Source organism: Amborella trichopoda, chromosome 9, assembly GCF_054954075.1.
Source record: "Amborella trichopoda isolate Santa Cruz 75 chromosome 9, AtrichopodaSantaCruz75HAP2 v2.0, whole genome shotgun sequence".
Taxonomy (NCBI): Eukaryota; Viridiplantae; Streptophyta; class Magnoliopsida; order Amborellales; family Amborellaceae; genus Amborella; species Amborella trichopoda.
In genome coordinates, this window is record NC_142344.1 from 8700760 (window position 1) to 8724597 (window position 23838).

At 35.8% G+C, this 23838-nt stretch overlaps 2 protein-coding genes and 1 non-coding gene across 4 annotated transcripts; all 3 read left to right on the forward strand.

Annotated features, from left to right (window-relative positions):
• Positions 1 to 6515: 6515 nt before the first annotated feature.
• LOC18424169 (uncharacterized) lies at positions 6516 to 14632 on the forward strand. 2 transcript variants are annotated; one of them, XM_006828762.4, is made up of 5 exons: positions 6516 to 6945; positions 11728 to 11979; positions 12433 to 12576; positions 12676 to 13350; positions 14271 to 14632. In XM_006828762.4, exons 1-5 carry the CDS (start codon positions 6829 to 6831, stop codon positions 14547 to 14549), a joined length of 1467 nt encoding a protein of 488 aa, XP_006828825.1. In that variant the 5' UTR covers positions 6516 to 6828; the 3' UTR covers positions 14550 to 14632. The 2 variants fall into 2 exon arrangements, with proteins under 2 accessions (XP_006828825.1, XP_088703832.1); XM_088847706.1 differs by lacking the exon at positions 12676 to 13350.
• Positions 14633 to 15242: 610 nt separating this feature from the next.
• LOC18424170 (putative pentatricopeptide repeat-containing protein At3g11460, mitochondrial) lies at positions 15243 to 16127 on the forward strand. Its single transcript, XM_011630764.1, has 2 exons — positions 15243 to 15561; positions 15733 to 16127. The coding sequence occupies exons 1-2, from the start codon at positions 15243 to 15245 to the stop codon at positions 16125 to 16127; spliced, it is 714 nt and encodes a 237-aa protein (XP_011629066.1).
• Positions 16128 to 18189: 2062 nt separating this feature from the next.
• On the forward strand, positions 18190 to 18261 carry TRNAD-GUC (transfer RNA aspartic acid (anticodon GUC)). The gene has a single exon. It is a non-coding gene; the product is annotated as a tRNA-Asp (tRNA).
• The last annotated feature ends 5577 nt before the right edge of the window (positions 18262 to 23838 follow it).

The following is a 23838-nucleotide window of genomic DNA, read 5'->3' on the forward strand; positions in this document are numbered from 1 at the left end:
GGACGACAGGGTTAGTGGGTTTGGATTAAATAGGCAGAGAAATTGAATACGCCGCACGTGCTACTCGCTTGAAGGGAGACAAAAGTAATATATTTTATAATCCCGCAGGAGCAAAATGCATAGTTGCTACCTCGGGCAGAACCCTAGCTGAGGTATTTTTGGACCCTGAAATTTGAGACATGTTGCGTGACCCTGACACTACCCCAAAAACAAAATAAATAAATATATTCGTAAGATAAATTTAAAAATCCACTAAACCTACATTTAAAACAATCACATTCTAAAATTGCATGTGCCCTTGCATGGCCATATCCGGTGTTTTAAAGCACGCAATTTCTTACCCGAATCGTTGATCCATATAGAAATCAGTCGCAACCAAACTAGTTATGGGATGGTGTTGGTCATGGCCTAATTCACAACAAAACTCCCCTTTTATATATATTTTTTCATTTTTAAAAAACTTATCTCATATTTTATTAGGTAGAAATGAGTCACCATAAACTATATTGACATAATGAAAAACATATATGAAGGAGATATAACTAGTGTGCGGACAACTAGTAAAGAGACGAGTGAGTTCCTAGTGACAATAGGCTTATATCAGGGATCAACCCCATATCTCTTTGTTTTGGTTACAAAATACTTAACCATGCACTTACAAGATGAGCTAATATAATGTATATTGTTCTCGGATGACATAGTTTTGATCAATTAGACTAGAAGCAATGTCAATGCAAAGTTTGAATATTTCATATATGCTCTAGAATTTAAAGGTTTTAAAATTAGTCAAACTAAGAAAAAATATATAGAATACAAATTTAGTAATAATATGAGTAGAAACAGTGAAGTCGTTAAGATTGATGGTCAATAAATACCAAAAGAGATTGTTTATGATATCTAGAAGAGTTAAGAGATTGAGAAAGATGACGCGCATAGAATTAGAGATGGGTGTGTGAAATGGATATGTGCATTCGGAGTTTCATGTGACCGTTACATACCACTGAGACTGAAGTGGATGTTTTATAGGACGGTTGTAAGACCAGTCATGCTTTATGGGACGGAATGTTAGGCGATCAATAAACAACACATCCATATAATACGTGTAGCTATGTTGAAATGGATGAGTGACAAGACAATAAAAGATAGAATTTGAAATGAAAATATATGAGGGATTTATATGTTACTTTAATAAGCAATAAGATGGGGGAAAGTAGATTGGTCATATGCAGCATAAACCTAAAACAATTCCGGTTAAGAGGTGTGATTGGGTTTAAGTGAGGCTTTAAAAGTGCAAGGGGCAGGCCCAAAAGCGCATGGATAGAATTAGTGAGAAAATACATGGTGACTTTTGCTCTTACTGAGTGTGTGGCCTTTGATAGAGAAGCATGGAGTAACAAGACTCATGTAGCTAACCCTAAATAAATCAGATGAGGTTTGGACGACATTGATGATGATCGTCTAATGTTTTGTTAAGTATTCTCTAAAACCCCACCCCAAAAACCTATATTTTAATATATATTTTTATTTCAACCGTGTTTTTTAAAAAATTGATTATTTTTCAGATTGATCCTAACCGATACAGGTCACTGATCCAACGACCAAATACATATTTGTGGGTGAACGATATGCCTCTGATATGAGTTTGCAAACATTGACCATATCAAAGTGTTTAAACACTTAGAAATCTCTTTTCTTCTTTATGTATTTGAAAAAATACTTATCTAGTTCTTCTAAAATAGATCCCCATATTTTTATCAAGAAAATCATCCTAAATATCTAATTTTCCCAATGGAAAAAGTTTACAAATTTACTCATAATCATGTGTATATTATGAATTTGTTATAGGGTGTGGTTTGTATAGAGCCGACGCTCAAAACAATCAAATTAGAGCCCACCTTCAAATAGTACCGAGAAATATGGTTTCATAATTGGAAATTTTTTACTATCCTTGAAATATATTTCAATCTTTAATTATAAAATTTAAAGCTCTAAAAATAGTGTAGATCGAGCAAATCTATGAAAACTTGAATAATTTAAAAATTGACGGTGATATTTGAGCATCAAAACAACATTTTCTAATGAAAATTTTGAGGTAGGCTCTAATTTTATTGTTTAGAGCCTAAGCTCTATATTTACTTTTTCCTTTTGTCATATTATAATCTATGAATCTTCGAATTTCTTATCTTCCAAGCAAATACAACGGCCAATACTAAAATGCAACGATCAACTCTCACTATTTGTTATATATTGCAAGTGTTTGCGTCAATTTTTATTTTCTGTTTCATGGCCGATTTGTATGTTAGATGAAAAGATATCTTCTTTTTGCGTTTTTTGTAGTTCACTAGATAATGATGTTCAACTATGTGTTTTTTTGGGTAGATAAGTGGAGGAATAACAGCCTTACCCGTTTTTTTTAGAAATAATTAGAGGTTTTCCAATGCGTTAGTGGGAATGGAAACTTATATCGATAATTGAGGCTCAAGTGGTGCTACTATCACGACCTCAACCCCATTCCCATGCTCAACTATGTGTTTACACATAAAGATATCAATGAATCCTATTAAATGGGAATAAAATGTAGTATTCAAAATGCCACTATTGTCACCTAAAAAATTGTATTAACAATACAAGAACGTGCACGGGAATATCAAACAAGCTTTATTTTTTATTTTTGGTAGTTTAATTGAGATACCATTATTTACCTATGATAGGAATGGAACTCAACATGATACATTGTGGTGGCTCACTATGCTGACCACCTAGCCTTTAGTCCATTCATAAATCCAATCATTGTTCCTCTTAACGGTAGGTCTGGAGCGTATGATGTTGTTATCTCGTGGCATCAATGCCCCTATCCTATTCCCAAACAAATTTAAACCATTTATTGGTTTGTGCATGTCATCATTTCAGAGGGGCCATCCATGCTAATCTTCTCTTAAATGCTCCAAAATTTTAAATGTAAATTTATTAAATATAACATCTTAGAAGCAGTAGAAATATGGTTAGTAATAAGCAAGGTTCAAATCCCATCACAATTACTTTCTTTTGTCTCTCATTATCATGCACTATTAACTATATTTTCGATATTGGTGACTACCATTAATCAAAAATTTCGACACTAATATTGTGCAAATACCTATTTAGAAATATTTTATTTTGTAAGTGAGAAAAATACTACATAAATATGTTAGAATCTAAGAAATAGAGGTTCATGAAGTGTTCAATCGAAACCTTAGAGGGGATTTCTATGTAAATGTGCACCATGTATCAGCTAAGGGGTATATATGTATATGTATGTGCGCGGGTTTGTAGAGGAATAAGTTTTGGCGTGTTCCTGATCAAATGTGTGCATTTCAAAAAATCCATCATAAATCTACAATTTGGAGTTAAAACTTCAGAAGTTATCATAAATATACTTATATTTTAAGAAAATTGTAAAAAAAATCCTAAATTTTACAAAACCTCGGCTACACCTTTTTTTTATCAAAATTTGGCTTTTTTTGGATGAAATTACCCTTTACAGTAGTCAATTTACCGTAAAGAACATTACGGTAATTTAAATATCGTAATGTATAGAAAGGTGTTTACGGTATTTTATATACCATAATATAAGAAATACATTTTACGGTAATTTCACTAACGTATTGTATTAACTGGAAATTACGGTGCACGAAGTACCGTAATGTCTTTCGGAAATTATACGGTAATCATATTACCGTAAATATTTCCCGCTTTTTTTTTTTTTTTTGGAATTTTTTCATAAAACCTTATTTTGACGATTTGTTTAGCAGTTTTATATATAAAACTAACAACCTTATATAACTTGAAAACAACTTAAAAACGTAGAATAAATCCAAACAAACACACATACCTGTGACAAGGGAGAGAGTTCTATAACGACAGAAGGAAAATCGTAATATTCGAAGGGTTCACAGACCGTAATGACATAATGGGGTTGCGGGTTAGGGTTTATAGGTGCCAAACAATTACGACAATTCGATTGCCGTAATAGTATTTGAAGTCAATACGGTATTAAGAATACCATAAAATAAATATAAGGTATTACGGTACTCTATTTATCGTAATACAAATTCAAAATATTACATTGTATTTTGTACCGTAATACAAATTCAAAATATTACGGTGTATTTTGTACCGTAATACTAATGCAATGTATAACGAGATTTACATTACCGTAAAGATATAATGTAGTACGGTAGTCTTTCTACCATAAAAGGTACTTCCAAGCAAAAAAAAAAGCCAAAATGGGGAAAAAGGGTGTGGGCGAGGTTTTGAAAAGTTAGGGATTTTTTTCCACTTTTACTAAAATTTGGGTATATTAGCGATAATTTCCCTTAAAACTTCATATGTCAACAATCTCAATTTAAAACAAATAATGGAATTTAAAATTTCAAAAAAAATATTTTGAAAGCACTAAAATAAGCTGTAAAAAAACTCCATAAATAAAGTTTAAAATATTTATTTTTTATTTTTATGTTTTGTTTGACTCATAAATATGTTGGTAGTTATTATCGACCTAGTATTTTTTGCTAATCTACCCAAATGCAAAAAAGATCACCTCCTGCACATATTATGTAAACACTCACAAATTATTGCATCTGCTCATAAATACGTCATCACGGTATCAATAACATTAAAGGCTGATGGTTCTTACATGAAAACCAATCTATAAGGGCAAGCTCTCTATGTTTCCCCTACATCATAAAATATGCATATATATCTCCTTATCCAACCATGCATTCTGAATGGACGGTTAAGATGATCCCAATCACAATGTCATGTCTTTACACCATTTTATTTATAAAATATTTTGATACCAAAATTTGGGCGTCCACTCCTCTCTTAAGCTCCCACTTATAAAAAATATAAAAGCAATATTCCCAATAAAATAAAAGGACCAATTTTGGTCATTATAGTTTATTAAATTATTTTTTTTAGATGCGTCCCATTGAGAAGATGGCACGTATCAAATTTGATATTCATAAAATTTGTAGAAAAAAAAAAGCTAAAAACAAACGGTGAGTGGCAACTTGATCTAAATTGGACGGTTGGATGAGTGGAAATATATATCTTCTATATTGTAGGGGAAGTACAGAAACCTTTCCTAATCTATAAACACGGTACTGAACACTTTCTAGGTGGGGGGGGGGGGGGGAAGCCATTAGTCACATGTTGCATATCGGATTGGCCAGCTCAATTGATTTTAAAAGATTCATCGTCCTATTCAATTTGTGATTAATGTGTATCTTGCTCATCCAAAAGGAAGAACATTCCAGAAGACACACAAAGTTATGCATAGGATTTCCCAAGGAAAATGCAAAGTTCAAAATCCACAAAAGCGAGATCTTCCAACTTTATACTTTGATAATGGATGATTTGATGATATATAAGATTTTCAAGTCCTTTTATTCCCTTTTGTTACTTATCTTTGGGAGTGGAACATGGTATTGACCATTCTTTATTGTTTGACATGAACATGGGAAGTTGGGTTCAAAATTCAAATAAGAAGTTTTAGACTGTGATACACCCTAAAGCCATTGGATTTCACATCTAATGATCAAAGTCGGCTGTTGCCTCCTTGTATCAAAGATAAATTATAGTGAAAAGATTTGGTGCTCTCACAAGAAGATACTATCTTTTTGCTCCCTTAAGTAAAATCCAAGCTAATAATGTTTTTAGGACCTTAAGTTTGATAATGTAACCTCTTGATCCTAGTGGCCAACTTCAAAAAAGAAACAAAGTAGAACAAAGAGAATCCAAATCACACACTCCCTGTGCTTGAAAAAGACAATGTCCCAAGATTAACTTAAATTGCCCAATTTTTATAGGCGAAACATACGTCTTGAAGAAATCAAAACCTATTTTTGAAAATCATCCTGCGATGCTTCTTAAATGGATTCCAAAAGTTAAAATAAAAATTCCATGCTACTCTTTTGGCCCAAGGAGTTAATACACAGTATGCTCTCGCGAGAACATGCTATGCGCAATAATCAATATATGGTCTTTTCATAGATAATCCCTTAAATCTCGATAGGTACCGTGTTATACTATAAAAGTAAATTTCTAAAATTTGCGACTTTCCTGTTAAGTTTAATCGGTGACTTGAAAATCTATATTTAACTTTAATTATAAAATTTAAAGTTTTTAAAAATGATGTAAATTGAGCAGAACTACGAACACTTGGTACAAGATGAGTTATCTTTAAAAGTTAATTTTTTTTTTTGGCTTCTTTAAACCGTCTAAATAACTTGTTACAAGATGAATTATTTTTAAAACAATTTTTTTTTTTTTTTTCTTTATGCCTTTGCAATATAAGGTTGCAACCTTAACCAAACTTTACAAATTTTAATAAGATGCCAGCCCCAATTTAACATCAAATTCCAACTATTTATCGCCTTGCCTCCCTTTTTTCTATATACGAGTACAAGGTGTACCGCTTTCTTTGGTCTACAATATGAATATGAATATAAGGTAGCAACCTTATTATGAATTATGGAAATGAGCGAACCTTCTCTCGCTCTCTCTCCGAACTGGGACCGAGCCACGAAGCCGTCCATGTGTTCTTATCTGCCCCCTTGATTTATCTCCATTAATTTCTTCACTTAGTAGGATCTTCTTTTACAGGATTTAGGTTTCTCTACTTGTTTCCTCGTTTTTCTTGAGCTTTCTGGTCTCGGAAATGGTTTTTTGTATTTACAGGGAAAGGAAGGCCAAGCCTGAGCAGTAGGCATGGGTTTTGAAGGATTGTTCGATTGAGAAAGTAAAGTGGGTTTCGTTTTAAAAGTGCAGAGATCGTGAGAGAGAGAGATGGATCCAACTGCTAAGACACCCAAGGTTATTAATCGTGGTATTGATGAGATATGGCAAAGGCAATTCGGCATGGTTAGACCACGCGCCTTTGCGCAGAGGATCGCCGGTTTCGAGGTATTGATGTTTTTTTAGTCACTTCTTTCATTGTTTTTTACTATAATTTTGATTTTTCAGAGGCACCCAAAAATGGTCCGAAGAGACCATTGATCGATTTTCTGTTTTTTTTTTTCTATTTATTTGTTATCTATATTGGGTTGGATTTCATTGTGATGCTTTGTGGGGTGTCTATGATCAATTAACAAGGGCTTCATGTTTATCTTTTAGTTTTATTTGCAAAGGATTTTATTTGTTTAATTTTTTTTTGGCTTGATTCTTCGAATCGGGGCTATTAATATAAATATTTTTGTTTTATTGTGCGAATTGGGACTATTTTGTTTAACTGTTCTTGCTTGATTATATGAATTGAGGCTATTAGTTTAGTTCTTTTTGTTTTATTCTTTGAATTGCAGCTGGCTGTGTTCATTTCATCTTTTGGTCTTGTTCATTTCATCTGTTGGTGTTGCTGGTTTTTGTTACTGATATAAGATTGAGATGATGTAAATGGTTATTTTGTTAAATTTTATTTATTTGATAATGTCCTAAAACTACTATTACTCAAGCAAATTCCACTACAACAGTCATAGTTAGAGGGAAGTCACAGAAAAAAGAAACACAAACATCTGAGGCGACTGGTATCCACAAGTGACAACTATGTTCTTGGCCATGGCTTTACTGAATTTTAGAGAGGGGTTGGAAGCCCTTTTCAGAGGGGAAATTAATTGGTGTTGATTAGTCTACGTGTACTCTAGGATCAAACCCGTGTCTTTGTTATTACTGAATCTTTTCTGTGTAATGGTTAGGGCATTGTTTGTCCAATTGAAATTTAAATGTATGATGCCATAGCCTTAAACCTGTGATACTTTTGGATGCTAGAGCATGGTACAGAATAGAACCAAACTATATAATTCAAAACCAGTGTTCGCAAAATCGAACTGGTATAGTTAACCGGACATGGGCCGGAAGTGGTTTAACCGGCCTAACTGGTTAACCGGCCAATACAACCGTTCTAACCGGGCAAGTCCCGGGCTGTCAAAAAAATGTTGAAAAAATTAAAAAAATACAAAAAAATCTACTAAAATATGAAAAGCATATAAAGAATGATTAAAACAAACACATTCAAATGAAGTTGAAAATTAATGAAAAGAATGGATTTTAAAGGTGTCTAGGGGTATTTTTAAATTTTTTTGAAAAATGAAAAAAATATAAAAGTGAATATTAATGACCGAAACAATTTCTAAGCTTTATCATAATGTAAAAAATATTAAAAAATGTATGACAAATCAAATTCCTTATTTTTAAGATTTTTTATATATTTTTTTGAATTTTTTTTTAAATACCGGTTGATCATCAAAACCGCCCTAAACCGGTCGGTCCCGATTCATGAAAAGGCCGCTTTCTTGTGCTTAATGAGCAATGTTGTTTTGAATGCCCCATCGAATGAGATGCATCTCTTTGTTCATATCACTATTTTGTACTTCTTTGCCCACGGAGGAGAATATGGTCCAGTGTTTTAAAATGCGGGATGCGGCCCTGATGTGGTGGGTGGCCGATGCGGCGATGCGGCCCGTATGCGGGTGCATCGTGATGATGCGGTCAATAAATGTAAAAAAATTCTAAAAAATCTAAAAAAATAAATTAATGCATAGAAAAATATATGAAGGTGATATATGTGATAATAGGTATTTTAGTTTAATGATTAACTTGAAAACTATTAGCTGTCGGAGATTCTGTATCCAGTTATCCACCCATATAAGTATTTCCATAGAGCAAGCATATCACACAATTTCTATCTTTGGGATTTTTTAGTGGGATGCGGCTACGATGCGGGATGCGGCTACGATGCGGCCTGATGCGGCGCATATGCGGCTGCATTTGCCAAAAGCGCATATGCATCTATTTCTGATGCGGATGCGAGCGCATCCCGCATGATGCGGCTGCATTTTAAAACACTGATATGGTCTAATAAGGATGAGGAACTTTCCCTTAACCCGTCCCAAGCCAGGGTAAAAGAGGTGCGTTGCGTTACGTAGGCAGCTAGCGTAAAACTTTGATATATTTTATCATAAGTCCTGAACCTATAGAGGAACATGATTCATGTAGCCAACCCCAAATAATTGAGATAAAGCTTGGATGATGATGATGATGATGATGAGGATGCAGGTGGAGGAGAATGGTGTAGTTGGGGACATTGCTTGCTCCATAGGAGTACATTTAGTGGTTATGGTGAATGTGTCCCTAGAAAATTGGAGCATATTTTGGTGAAATTACGGAGAATAAGTGGAGGAGCATTTGAATGGGACCATATCTTCTTGTATCGTACTGGTTCTGCTGACGCAATTTCCAACAGAAACACAGTAAATTGGGCAGACCATATCCCTTTCATCTAAGATCCATTTGAGGCGAGACTTGAACCATTGTGTTTGTCTTTGTGTCCTCTCATTTCTTCAGATTTCATGTTCAAAAGATTTGTCATTAAGAAGCGGTTGCATCCACAATCTACTGGTATTATATTGGTTCTGCTGACGTAATTTCCAACAGAAACTTAATAACTTTGACAAACGAGATCTCTCTCATCTGTGATCCATTTAAAGTGAGACTTGGGCCGTTGTGTTCGTCTATGAGTCATTTTTCATCCCTTCAAATTTGAAGAAATATAAAGACATGTCGAAACTGTGTTGCATAAGCTTAACTTACTCTCGATAAGAGATAATAAAATCCCTGATTTTGCTCACATGATGACTCTGTTGAATCTGGGATATGTGAATTCAAATTAAGGATAAGCATTGATTGAGAGATGTGAGTATCATCAGTAGACACCTGTATGAGTATTTGAAATGGATAATTATCACTTTGAAAATTGGATTAAGAAGATGAAGATGTACGATCAAAGCATATGTGAGGATCGTACTTTTCGTGCTTATCACTTTGTAATTATGAGGATGCAGATCAGTAGATGGATAAAGACTGAAGATTTCGTGGTTGTGAGTTGACAAATCTATATAAACCTCATTCCTTGATGAAGAGGGGATTCGATTCCTTTGAATTGAGAGGATTGAATCAGCGTGATAGTTTGAGAGAGATAGAGAGTGACTGTATTGCCAAAACCAATCACTTCTACGACTGTTTCTTGAGCCATATTTGATATAGAGAGAGATATTATAGTTTTTCAAATCCACTTGAAGTCTGATCTCGAAGAAAAACATGTCATACCACAGTACCCCTGCGTTTAAGTTCAAGTATACGGGCACATATGCCCATGGTATTGTTTCTATTTATGTATGACTGCATATCTTATTTTCTAGAATCAAAAGTATAGGTTTCAAGGCCTAGATCAAGGGTATTCAGCATAAGTCAGGCTGATGTAAATTGTAACAAAGGATTCAAGCTCTAGAACTTGTCCATTCCTAGCTTGGATTCTTGTGTTTCCTTAAAACCTTGTTTTTAATTGATTAAATCTGGTAACGCACTTTTCGGAGCATCCAATGACAAGCTGAAACATAAGCAAAGCCATTGAGATGACTAAACATGATAAAGTTGAAGTTGAAGTTGAACTACACATTTGCGTCCCATTTGAGTGGATTACCGATATATTTATGTTGCATGATTGACCAGTCACCTGGGGACTCTTTAACTGGGTTAGTTTTAAAAGATTTTGGATCTCGAAAATGACTTGGGGCATGTTGCTTTCATGATCATATAATTTTAATATTACTTTTAAAATGTTGATTGCAATAAATGTATATATGCTATCATCAAATGATTTTTTAACTTTTTTTTTTACATGATAAAAAATATAGAATTGCAGGAGTACCTTTGTGTCCCTCCTAGTCTAGTGTTCTCTACATAACTTGATTATTCTACTCTGCGTCATTTGTGTAGGCAATGCATGGCTTTCTTGAAATGTCTTTATTCCTTGTTTTTCTATGTCCAATTTTTGTTTTTGTTAGTTATTTGTCCAAAGATTAAGTGCCATACTGTTTGGCTTATTGGGGAACTAATCTGATAGGGTGTTACTGGCTAGAAATGGTTGCGTATCTATCTCTACTCTGCTGTGGGTTTCTGAATGAAACTAATGGTATGAATGGATTAGCCCAAAATTTGGTTATATTTCCTTCTAGTGAATGCACATTCTCTTTTTGTGGACTTTATATCTCTCCCTCTCCCTACCCTTTCCCTCCCCTCCACTCTCTCTCTCTCTGACTCTCTCTCTCTCTCTCTCACACACACACACACACACACTCGCACGCACACACACACTCTCTGTCTTTCACACACAGACACACACACAGACAGAAGATACAAAATAAAGGGCCCTGAATATTGTTGTTATTGATACAGACAATGTTCGATAAAGAAAGGTTTTGGTAGTGGTGGTTTTTTAGCTGCTATTATGTGTGGTTCTAGAATAAAAAATATACAAAAAGAATTCTACCTTGTAACTGAATACAGCCCCCCCCACAAAATAGGAAGTCACTTACATTTCGGACATATGTTCCTACAGCATCTAAATGAGTGGGTAGGTTTTGAAATTAAGTACTTCCATAGAGACATTTCAACAAAAAAGATCAAGTAGAAGTATCTAATCCCCCCCCCCTTTCCTTCTTTTTTCTTTTGGGGTTGTGGGGGGAGGGGGGAAGAAGAAGTTCCTAAGTTTAAACCTTCAGACATGCATTTTGTATCTATGGTGTGTAGATGCTCCTAAAAACCATTGACATGCATGTCCAAGTTACATAAGATATTGTTTATTTTTGGATTCTTAGATCTACTGACCATCAAGCATATGGTTTTATTGCTCAGGAACTTGTGCTGAGGCTTGACCAGTATGCCAAGCTGGAGATGCACCAAGGCTGCGTAAACACAGTTCATTTCAATTCATCTGGTGACCTTCTTGTGTCAGGATCGGATGACAGATTAGTTATTCTGTGGGACTGGGACTCTCAGTGTGTCAAGCTCTCCTTCCACTCAGGGCACACAAACAATGTCTTTCAAGCAAGGATCATGCCCTTCTCTGATGATCGGAGCATTGTCACTTGTGCGGCAGATGGGCAGGTTTGTGACGTCAATTCCATTTGAATCTCTCTTTATTATATTCCACCATTTTGTTTTTTGAACTGTGCTTTTCAACTTCATTTACAACCCCTACATGTAAAAGATTTCAGACTGGTTCAATTTTGACTGGGGCCAGTTTTGATCTGAAAGTTCTTAAAAGGAATGCATTCTATATCATAAAGTGCATGAACATTGGAAATTGCGTTGCCAGCTTTATGTATAAAATTCAGAAACTTATTTTTTTTTAAAAGGAATTGTTATTTCCGGTTCAGGAGTATGATGGCTGTTATATGGATATCATCTTTTGCAGTTATTTCAGTTTTGGGCAAGGGTTGAGCACAAGTTTTGGCCAAAATTTGCAAAAAATTATATGTCTCATTTAACCTAGTGTGTTATTTGGGCTCTGAATCTGGAAGCCTTATCTAAGGTTCTATGTTATATCATTTACACCAGGTGAGGTATGCTAAGATCTTAGAAGGAGGTCAAGTTGATACCGTGAAGCTTGCCAGACATGGTGGGCGTGCTTATAAGCTGGCCATTGAACGTGGAAGCCCTCACATATTCTATAGTTGTGGAGAAGATGGGCTGGTTCAGCACGTAAGTAATGCTCTCAATTATTGTTTTCATCTTTCTGGGTTTTCTTGGTAATTCTTATCTTTTCAATTCTATTCTATGACCCTAATTAAACCCTTGCAGTTTGACTTGAGAACGCGCATGCCCACGAAGCTCTTCACTTGCACCTCCTTTCATGACTCTCATATTGTCTACCTAAATGCAATCACCATAGACCCACAGAACCCTAATCTCTTTGCCATCGGTGGTTCAGATGAATATGCTCGACTCTATGATATCAGAAAGTGTAAATGGGATGGATCTTCTGATAATGGCCACTCCACTGACTCCTTCTGTCCACCTCATCTCATTGGAAAGGGCCATGTCAATATAACCGGACTGGCCTTCTCAAATCAGAGTGAGCTGCTTGTTTCATACAACAATGAGCTTATCTATCTCTTCCCAAAAGAACTAGGGTTAGGGCCTGAACCAGGCTCTGCATCTTCATCATCAATGGACAAGAAGAACGGACCACAGGTCTATAAGGGCCATCATAATACTGATACAGTAAAGGGTGTGAACTTCTTTGGACCCAATTGTGAGTATGTGGTGAGTGGGTCAGATTGTGGTCGTATTTTTATATGGAAGAAGAAGAGTGGAAAGCTTGTACGATTGATGCATGGGGATAAGCATGTCGTGAATTGCATAGAGCCACACCCTCATGCTACTGTGCTAGCGAGCAGTGGCCTTGAGAACAATGTAAAGATATGGACGCCAAGGGCAACTGCACCCTTCTCTCTACCTGAGAATCTCGAAGAGGTCTGTAGTCCCAAGAGCCATCAAACCACATTTTTTCTGCTAGCCACTCCATGGTTTCTTAGCAAAATCCATCAAACCACATTTTTCTGCTAGCCACTCCATGGTTTCTTAGCAAAATCCATCAAACCACATTTTTTCTGCTAGCCACTCCATGGTTTCTTAGCAACATCTTTTGAATGCCTGGAGAAGTAAATACTGAATATATGGATTCAATAAAAAAAGACAAAACTGATATATGGATCAAATTACGCTGTTATGCATTTGTAGCGGAATACCTGTAAAGTCGTGTGCCCTTTGGTCCAAAGGAATGGAATCCGGTATGGGTGATCGAAGTTGAGAGTTTGTACATTATACTTCCTCTCTTATGAAAAATGAACAGCATTTTATTTAATTATATCGTATAAAAAGGAAAGAGAAGAAAACCAATGCATGGTAAGATTTAGGGTGATTCTAATTCTTCTTATCTTTTCTTTTTCTTTTGATATGAATGGTGATTCAAATCTACGTCCATGATCTTTCCCTTTTCCAGTTCTTCCATCAAGGTGTCTTTTAAGTGGATTTGTCTAATTGGAATAAGAATTCTCTCTTTGGTAAACTTTTACAGATATAAGAAACAAAAATCAATATGAAATGCTATAATACATGTGGTAACTAGCATTTCTGTGGATAGTTTCCTTTTGTCTCCTAATGGGACAGTTTTATGCAGCTCTCATTTCCCAGATCAGGATTTGATGCACCTCATGTTTCTGAAATTAGAGTTGTGGGCAATTGATACTTGCATCCTATACTAATGTTGTAAAAATTATTGGTTAAATATAAATGAATTTGACCATGTTAAAGTTCACAAAATACTCCATACTTCTCCTTTGATGATAGATGATTTGTGTGACATTGGTTGGTGTTGGTGTTTTGGATTTCAGCTATTGAATGGCAGGGAATCGCTCGCTCACTTTGCCACCCTTCGCGAAATTATAATGCATATATTCCCATCATCAGAGAGGGGCACGTCAAGATCACGAAGGAGAGCAAGAGGAGGAGAAGGAGACGGAGAAGGAGAAGACGATGAAGAGGAAGAAGCGGTCGGTGAAGCTGAACTTGAGCAATACATTATAGGCTTTGCAGATAGAGATGCTTCAGACGATGACAACGGCGGCAACGATGATGGTGACGAGCACCCTGGTGACTGTAGAGTTTCCTGATTACATTTGCATTTTGTTATTGAGCAGTATGAGACCCTATATGTACCCAAGACAATTTCAAATAAACACCCATCATTTGTAAATAAGCTTCCCTCTTTCTCATATTTCTGACTCAGCGTATGTATTTTTCTCTCCCTCATTTCTGTATAAGCAACCCACCCCCCACCCACCAACAAAAAAGACGACCCCTCTCTCGCTCTCACACACACACACACTGAATAGGTCCATCTCTTTCCCTTCCATCTCTCTCTCTCCTGGCCTTTGGGTTTTCAATTCGGCTCCTGATTAAACATGGGTTTGTTAGAGTAAGAGCTTTCTGCTATTTTCTTGACAGGCGAAATGGATCCTCCTTCCTTGACTCTTATGAATACTCTCAGTTGTTGCAGAGTTGCAGAGACATAGAAAGCCTCAAAGCGGTCCATGCCCAAGTTGTTACAGCTGGTTATCAGAACAACATGTATCTCGCAGCCAAATTGATCGAAATATACAGAGTTTTCAGTGGCTTCATGGAAGACGGGCAAGGTTTTCAATAATACGACAGAGAGAGATTCTCAGTTATATAACGTATTGATACGAGGCTATACAACCCATGGTTCATATATGGAAGACATTAGAGCCTAAGATGAGATGCAAATGCAAGGGTTGAAGTCAAACCATTTCAGTTTCCCATTTGTGCTCAAGGCCTGCTCAGCCATGGGAGATTTGGAGAAAGGCAAGGAAATTCACAGAGATGCCATGATGGCTGGCATGGATGATCATACATATGTATGCAATTGGCTTAGAGCCATGTATGCAAGGTGTGGGGGCCTAACAGATGCTCGTCAAGTCTTTGATGAAATGCCTGAAAGAGATGTTATTAGTTGGAACTCCATGATTGCAGGGTATAGCCAAAATGACCGCCCGAAAGAGGCATTGGAGCTCTTTCATGGCATGTTACTTGGATTTAGAGTGGGGCTTGATGGGGTAACCTTAGTGGCCATTCTCCCTTCTTTGAGCCAATTATCAGCCTTAGGTCATGGAAGGTGGGCTCATTGCTAGGCAATAAAGAATGGCTTCGTGGTTGATGTGGTCTTAGGCACTGCACTGGTAAACATGTCTGCCAAATGTGGTAGATAAAGTGTCGCTCGATTAGTGTTTGATCACATGCCTCAAAGAAATGTATTTTCTTGGAATGCATTAATAGGAGTTTACGGTGTGTATGGGCTTGTGTCCGATGCATTAGAGACACTCTCTCTCATGCTTAAGGCCAACATAAGCCCCAACGCTATTACTTTTGTTTATGTGTTGTTGGCCTGTGCGCATGTAGGCCTGGTCGACGTGGCTCGACAGTGGTTTCAGGCCATGCGTGATGACCACTCGCTCGAGCCATCGGGGGAGCACTATGCGTGCATGGTCGATGCATTGGGGCGTGCTGGCTTGCTTGATGAGGCGATGACTCTCATCAATAGCATGCCCTTTGAGCCGGGGGCCGATGTTTGGGGCTCATTGCTTGGTGCTTGTCGTATACACAAAGACGTAAGCCTCGCAGAGAGAGCGGCAGAGCGTGTTTTCATGCTTGACCCATTGAATGAAGGCTGATATGTTCTCGTAGCAAATATGAGCAGCTTCAGGGATGTGGGATGAGGTGGCTAGAGTGAGGACTTTGATGAAAGAGAGAGGAGTTAGGAAGCTTCTAGGGTCCAGCTCGATCGAAGTGGGACATAGGGTCCATACAGTTGGAGCCGGAGATGAGTCCCACCCTTTCTCTAACAAAATTTACGAGAAGTTGACATGGTTAGAGGGGGAGCTTAGGGGCATGGGTTATGAGCCAGACGTGAACTCAGTATTGCATGATGTGGGTGAGGAGAAGGGGGAGATGGTGGCTAGGCATACCTTTGGCCTTTTCTACACGAGCCTTGGCTCGACGATAAGGGTCACCAAGAACCTTAGGGCGTGTGTTGATTGTCATAGTGTGACAAAGATGATATCCAAGCTAGTGGGGCGCGAGATTGTGGTTAGAGATGCGAACCGCTTCCATCACTTCAAAGGTGGGGCGTGCTCGTGTGGCGATTATTGGTGAGGGTTATGTATTGCGGGGTCCTGGTTTGTGTTAAATGTTGGGCATGACTGGAGACAGGCTCCCGTTATAGATGATCGGGTAGGCCTGTTGCAATATATAGGACATGGGCGTTAGCTTGTTGGAATGGACGAGGAATTTCGGTTGCTAGAATGGATGGTGTGGGTGTGACGTGAGACGTGGCTCGTTGCATTGTAGGGCCCAAATTCGAAGCGTGGCATTGCCTTGGGGAAAATCCGAACTGTTGATTTGGAGACTTAGACTGGCCTTCTGAATTCTGATAAGAATTTGTTACGAGAGGGATGCAAGAGCAGAGGGCCAAATAAATTTACCTTTCCAAAATAAATTAAAGAAGGAATCCATAGAAAAGGAAAATGATAGCATGAAAAAAATGAAAAATAAAATGAAATTCTATAATTGATGGGATGATCAGGACCACCATGATGATGTTATTACAATATTCATGTGGATCATCATGCTGTTCTTTATTTGTTTAAAGTAATGAGATATGAAACATTTATTAACCACATGAAAGAAAGGTTGGAGTAAAGGCGAAGCTAATGTTTTATGGAGATTGACTATATATTTTTCATGAGATATTATGGGATATTCTTAAAACTATAGTTGTTGAAATCCGCTATTGCTATTGGGAGGCTAATGCCAAAGCAAAAGGAGTTCACCAATTTTTGTTGGTGATTACTTCCTTCCGATGACTTTGTATCTTTTAATTCGTTTTCTTTTAATAGAAATTCTTTAGGCATGTTAAAAAAAAAAAAAAAAAAAAAAAAAAAACAAGAAACCACATGAAAGAGCTGGCATGATAAAATCCTTGATTACGAAAAGCATCCAAACTTCAACAGTAAAAAAGCTTTTGCCTCAAGTCGTTTGTTTGGCTACTAGACGTGCTTCAGTCAGTTTCTATGATGTATAGAGTGTGAGAAAAAGGTGTATAGGTTTAGAACTGACATTTTCTTAGATTTTTCAAAACCGGAAAAACATACATGCATTTTGAGACAGCATACAAACAGGCTTGAATATTTCGATCCCCATTCTTCGCAGATTCAGGGGCTGTGGAAACTAGCAAACAAAAGGGATGCCTTCTCAGTCCCCCACTCAAGGCATTTTCATTAAAGAATATAGGACCCAGCCATTTCTAGAAGGGCTACATACAAGTAAGTGTTTTTTTGTGTTAAAGCAAGAAGGAAGAGAAGAAGAGTTGGGTTGGATACACATGAGGAGGGGTGACGTGAAAGTGAAGAGCAAGCAAGCAAGCAAGGAAGGGGGTGGGTGGGTGGGTGTTCATCCCTAACTATCATTACTCATATTATGTCTAGAAAGAGACTTGATTGTTACAACTTCTTAAACAAACATGGGAGCAGCTCCTGCCAGTCCAAGCCTTTCTAGAACAAACATGGGACTCGTACCAAATGGCATTCATGGGTTTCTAGAATCAATTTTGTCGTAGTCTTCGGTTTTTAAGGCCATAGTAAATGATGTTTCATGAACTTGGTTTTTCCACTTCTCGTGGGCCTACTTTCTTATTTTATTGCTTTATAAAATTTGGTTCTCGTAAGCAATAACGAAGTCGTTGTAGTATAGTGGTGAGTATTCCCGCCTGTCACGCGGGTGACCCGGGTTCGATCCCCGGCAGCGGCGATTTTTATATTTTTACACGCTCTTACTAAGACATTTTGAAAAGAGTTAATTTTTTTGTGGACCTCCTACCCGAAAATGTTTAATTTTTACACGCTCTTACCTTAACATTTTGAAAAGAGTCAATTTTTTTTGTGGACCTCCCACCCGAAAATTTGATCTTTGAAGTTTTCAATAATTATTATGAGAAAATATCTCTATATCTTTTATTTTTGGGTTTTATTTCTTGATAAACTCAAAGTTTGAGAATCTATCTTCTAGCCATCCGGCCACCTTAAACTTATTTTTTAACTTAAACAAATGTGAGAAAGACATGCTATTTTTAAACTCAATCCATTATCTATCTTCACTTATATTCTCCAAACTTCTCTCTTTCTTTTTCTTCTTGCATCTCTCTCTCCTCATGTATTTCTTCGAACACCACTCTCTCTCCTCCCGATAACCTTACCTCCATAAAGCCTTTCTCTCTCTAGAAGTTTGGGAGGACGATTTTTAAAAAAGGAATGTGTTTTTGGATTTGTTTGACCTAAAAAAACTAATTTAAATTACCTCAAAGGGTTAGAAGAAATAAAAAATATAATTTTATGTTCCAAGATATCTTTTAAAACATTGGGTTTATTGTGAAATGAAATTTAAAAATAGGAAGTATGGAGATATTTTTCTAATTATTATTATCATTTTTGAGGTAAACCCGTGAAGATTAAGACCCTTACTATTTGGAAAAGAGTCAATTTTTTAAAAGAGTAGGTGAAAATGGAGGCCGTGACCTTTAATTGGAGCTCAGGTGGACCTCCTTCCCAAAAATTTGGACTTCGCTAAAAAGATTTTAAAAATGATTAGATTGGACATGGGCTCTTGTATTTTGATATTGGAAAAGTATTCCATGAGACTATTTATCTTTGGTACAAGGTGGCCACAATTGATGTTGACCATTGAATGTGAACTTAGATGGCTGCATTTATTTCATTGACCAAGCTCAAATTTGAAAAGAAACTTTCTCAAACTTTGGGACATACCAAACTATTAAACTTTACATCAAATGGTTGTTGTAATTGTGACTTCTTTGTATCAAAGGTAAATGGTCTCTACGCAGTCTCCAATGATTGTTTTTTTTGGTAGACCAATGGAAATTACAAGTACGAGCTCCTTCCAAAATCTATATTGGACCTAATTTTAAAATTCATCGTATAATCTCGACTACTACAATCATGAATTTGAAAAAAGATAGAAGCTTTGAATACATATGGTTTTACTCTTTATTTTTAGAACATTTTAAGACCTCATTTAGATTTAACTTATTTCCATGATGTAAATTTTAAACTCTTTTCTTTCTAGATAATTTTGATTTTCTTTCTAGATTCATGATGGTCATGATTCAGATTATCATCCTGTGACCACACTTGAATAAAAATGCATTACCTCCTGATCCTTTTCCATCCATGTCCTAACTGATTACCTCACCATAACCTATCATGCTCCCAAACAGAGCATTAACCAAGTAAACAATCCATTGTCATGTTGTGTACATGGGGTCCGGCTCTTGCCTGCTGCAATATCCTATTGCCCGGCCCCTTTTACATTGGGAGATCCCGATCTCTTTATACAAATTTATTTGCTTGATTGGTTAAGTAGCGAGTTTTATAAGTGAAAAATCCACTTGTGCCCGAGTTTTTACCTTCATATAAACTTCCTTGCCAAATTTGTATTCGTGTTTTTCAGAAATGGCCATCTAACTGGCATGTCGGTGGTTTTGCAGTGACCAAGTCAGCCACTGAACCGGAGTGCGTCCACGGTTTAGTATCCATCGTCTCTTTGCAGTGACTAAGTCAGCCACTGAACTGGAGTGCGTCCACGGTTTAGTATCCAATGTCTCTTTGCAAGATGGATGGTGGATGTGCTGCATGTTTAAGAGACATTACATGTACACAATTTCCCCATACAATAGGTGGGAACTTGGGATACATCTTTCCTGCAACTATGCATATCATGTCCATGGATGTGCCTAAATGTTATACATATATACCCGTGCACAAGCATGTGTGGACATGGTAGAGGTCAGACAAGAGCCCACATGTAATTTTCGGCCATGTAACATATTAGGCATAAATCAATCATATAGTCTTTTTATTGATTCTAATTTCTTGTGTTTCCTGTAATACAACAAATAGACAAAATATGAATCCCAATATATATACATGTATTTTGCGTATGATGTTTAAACCAGACTACAATTTATTGAAAACTAGCCAACTAATAGAAATGGTAGATGAATATATTCATATACCTGTCATTCCCATATAAAACATGATGAATGTTCCTGATGAAGCCCCAACAAATTAGGATCCTGAGGACCTCTTGCGTATTTCCCATCTGAATGGATACAATTCATATTCATTGAAACCCCATATGGTCACCATGTTAATCATAAAGTTACATATACAAAACTTAACTCAATAACAAATAAACAATGAGGACATGCTATTATTAAACAGAAAAGATGGTTACTTTTAGACTATAACCTAGTGTTATGGAGCACTTCAACTCAACTTATAGGTTCTAATACAAGTACTACTCTATCAAAAGAACATGATGATACAAACGAATGAATATCAAGACACCAATAACTCATAACGTATTTGCATATAGAATCAATGAAACAATGCTAAGTCCCATATGAAACATGATGAATGTTCCAAATGAAGCTGCAGCAAATTAGGGTCCTGAGGATCTCCTGGGTATTCCCCATCTGGATGGACACAATTTATATTCATTGAAACCCCATATGGTCACCATGTTAATCATAAAGTTACATATACAAAACTTAATTGAATAACAAATAAACAATAACGACATGCTATTATTAAACAGACCATAACCTAGTGTTATGGAGCTCTTCAACTCAACTTATAGGTTCTAATACAAGTACTACTCTATCAAAAAAACATGATGATACAAATGAATATCAAAACACTAATAACTCATAATGTATTTGTATATAGAATCAATGAAACAATGCTAAGTCCCTGATTAAACCTCCATATAGGTGATCACAAATTTCCATATCGAATGAGCTCTCATATAAATCTAGTCACGAATTATTCTATCCAAAATATTGAAACTTGTATGTATAAAGTTATTTATTTCCTATGTACTCCTAAAACCACAAGCATTTGCAAAATGTTCAAGGTAAATTTGTACTTGAATCATAAATCACATACAAAGTTTCATTTTTAAGCTAATCAATCTGTTAACAAGATAAATCAACCATTTCCTAAGCTATCACTAAATCTATCACAAATATGTGCTTAAAACTATCAAAGTTAATACACCATACAATATAATGTAAAATCTGCATAGCAATCAAAACAAAGCAACACATCAAATTTCGAGTTCTAAAAACAAAGTATTCAAAACAAAGCATTCAATCACAGTTATGTGAATTTCCTCACAGTCACTAAAAAAAAATTCATCAACTCAATACAACCTCTTGTAAAAATTTCGAGTTCTAAAAAGACCCCCAAATTTGTAGTTATCAAAAACCCCAATTTTTTAAATTCTTATACAATTTTTTTTTTTTTTAAAAAAACTTAACTCAATAACTTATGTCTAAATTTCAAGTTCTAAAAATAACCCCAAATTTACAGTTCTTAAAAACCCCAAAAATTTACACTTCTTAAAAACTCCAAATATCACTCAAACAAATTGCCATAATTATGGAACTGTGAAATCTATCAAATAAACCCTAATCGACATCTTCTAGTCAAGTATGAAACCTTAAATCATAATTTTATATAATGTAAACTTCTAAAATCAAACAACAAATCATTTTATACATACCTTCACTACATATTTGAAATCCGTCAAATGCAGTTATAATCCGTCAAAAACCTTGTAACCAAATCTAAGTAATAGGTTTTCTTGTGGGTGTGTGTGTGTGTGTGTGTGAGAGAGAGAGAGAGAGAGAGAGAGAGAGAGAGAATTTCACAGGGTAGAGAAGGTAGAACGAAATTGCACAGAGTAGAGAAGGTGGAGCGCCAGAAATTGAAACCTGAAGTTTAAACGAGCCCCGCCTATTTTCAATTGTTTAAGAACCACAATTGGTTTATTTTTCAATTTTTGAACAACCGAATAACCAGGGTGGAAGGTGCAACGCCAAACTGTTGAACGAGAAGTTTAAACGAGCCCGCTACTTTTGGTTGTTCAAGAACCAGAATGGGCTTCTTTGTTGTTTTTGAACAACCGAACATCCTGCGAATTCGGTTGTGAAAAAACCGAAAAAGGGTAAAACAAATTTTTTTTTAAATTTTTTCATTATGAAGTGAAAAAATCTAATATTCCAATAATAACAGAAAGTATTTGGTATTTTGGTAATAACGGAAACTATAACAGATATATACATAATTTTTCCTTCTTTTTAATATATATTTTAGGTGCGCCCCATTGAGGATAACATGTACCAAATTTCATATTTATACAATTTGTAGAAAAAATTAAATCACTTGATCAATGAGGCGTCGGATCTAGAACAAATAGTCAATGGTTCACTTGATCTAAGTTGAATGGATGGATGGAGAGGGCAGTATATATCTTTTATGCTATAGGGAAAGTATAGAAACCTTTACCATTTTTGTTATCGTATTTTCCTTATCAATAATATATAAATATATAAATAGCAAAGTTAATTTTTTCAATATTAACAAATACTATATAAATTTTCTTTATTATACTTTTAGTTAATATTTAATTATTCATTAATAAAACTTTCTATTAAATATATATTCTATAACATTTCAAATTCCCAATAAATTCTCGATAAACTTCCAATAAAAATGACTCGCACAATAATATCCTAATAAAAGCCCACGCTGATAATCTCTTTATAATAATAATTGTCACAAAGGTGTTCACAGGAATGAGGTTACTTGGGTCCAAAGCAAGTAAATTGTAGGCCACAACAGTGGAAAAAGTTTATATAGAGCTGAGGCTCTGAACAATCAAATTAAAGCCCATCTAAAAAATATCACTATAAAAGGCTTATTTTGATGTTCAAATATCCTTAATTCATCATGTCGACATCAAGATGCATCGAAAAGAGAAGATTTCAAGTTTTAAAAATAGAGCATCTTGTAACGTAATTTTGAACTATCAATTTTCAAGTTTTTATAGATTTGCTCGATCTACACAAATTTTGTAGCTTTAAATTTTATAATTAAAGATGAAAATATAGTTTTAAGAAAAATATTTCTAGTATTGAAACCACATTTCTCGACACTAGTAGAAGATGCGTTGTACTTTGATTGTTTAGACCATCGACTCTATACAAACTGCACCCTTAAAAGATTGGCAAGTCCAACATGGGGATTGCTCGAGTAAGACTAGACTGGTTTAGGAGATTGGGGTTCCGAGTGAAAAAGCCTCAAGATATACAGGGCCTCTAAGTTTTGTAGTTACTCTTGTTAAAAATGGCTAATTTGATAATAGTCTCACTTGGCAGGTGGATTACTAAGCCGAAAACAAGTTACACATCCGAATTTAACACCTCTTGGCTTCAGGAAGATCAGTTCTGTTTGAAATATCTTT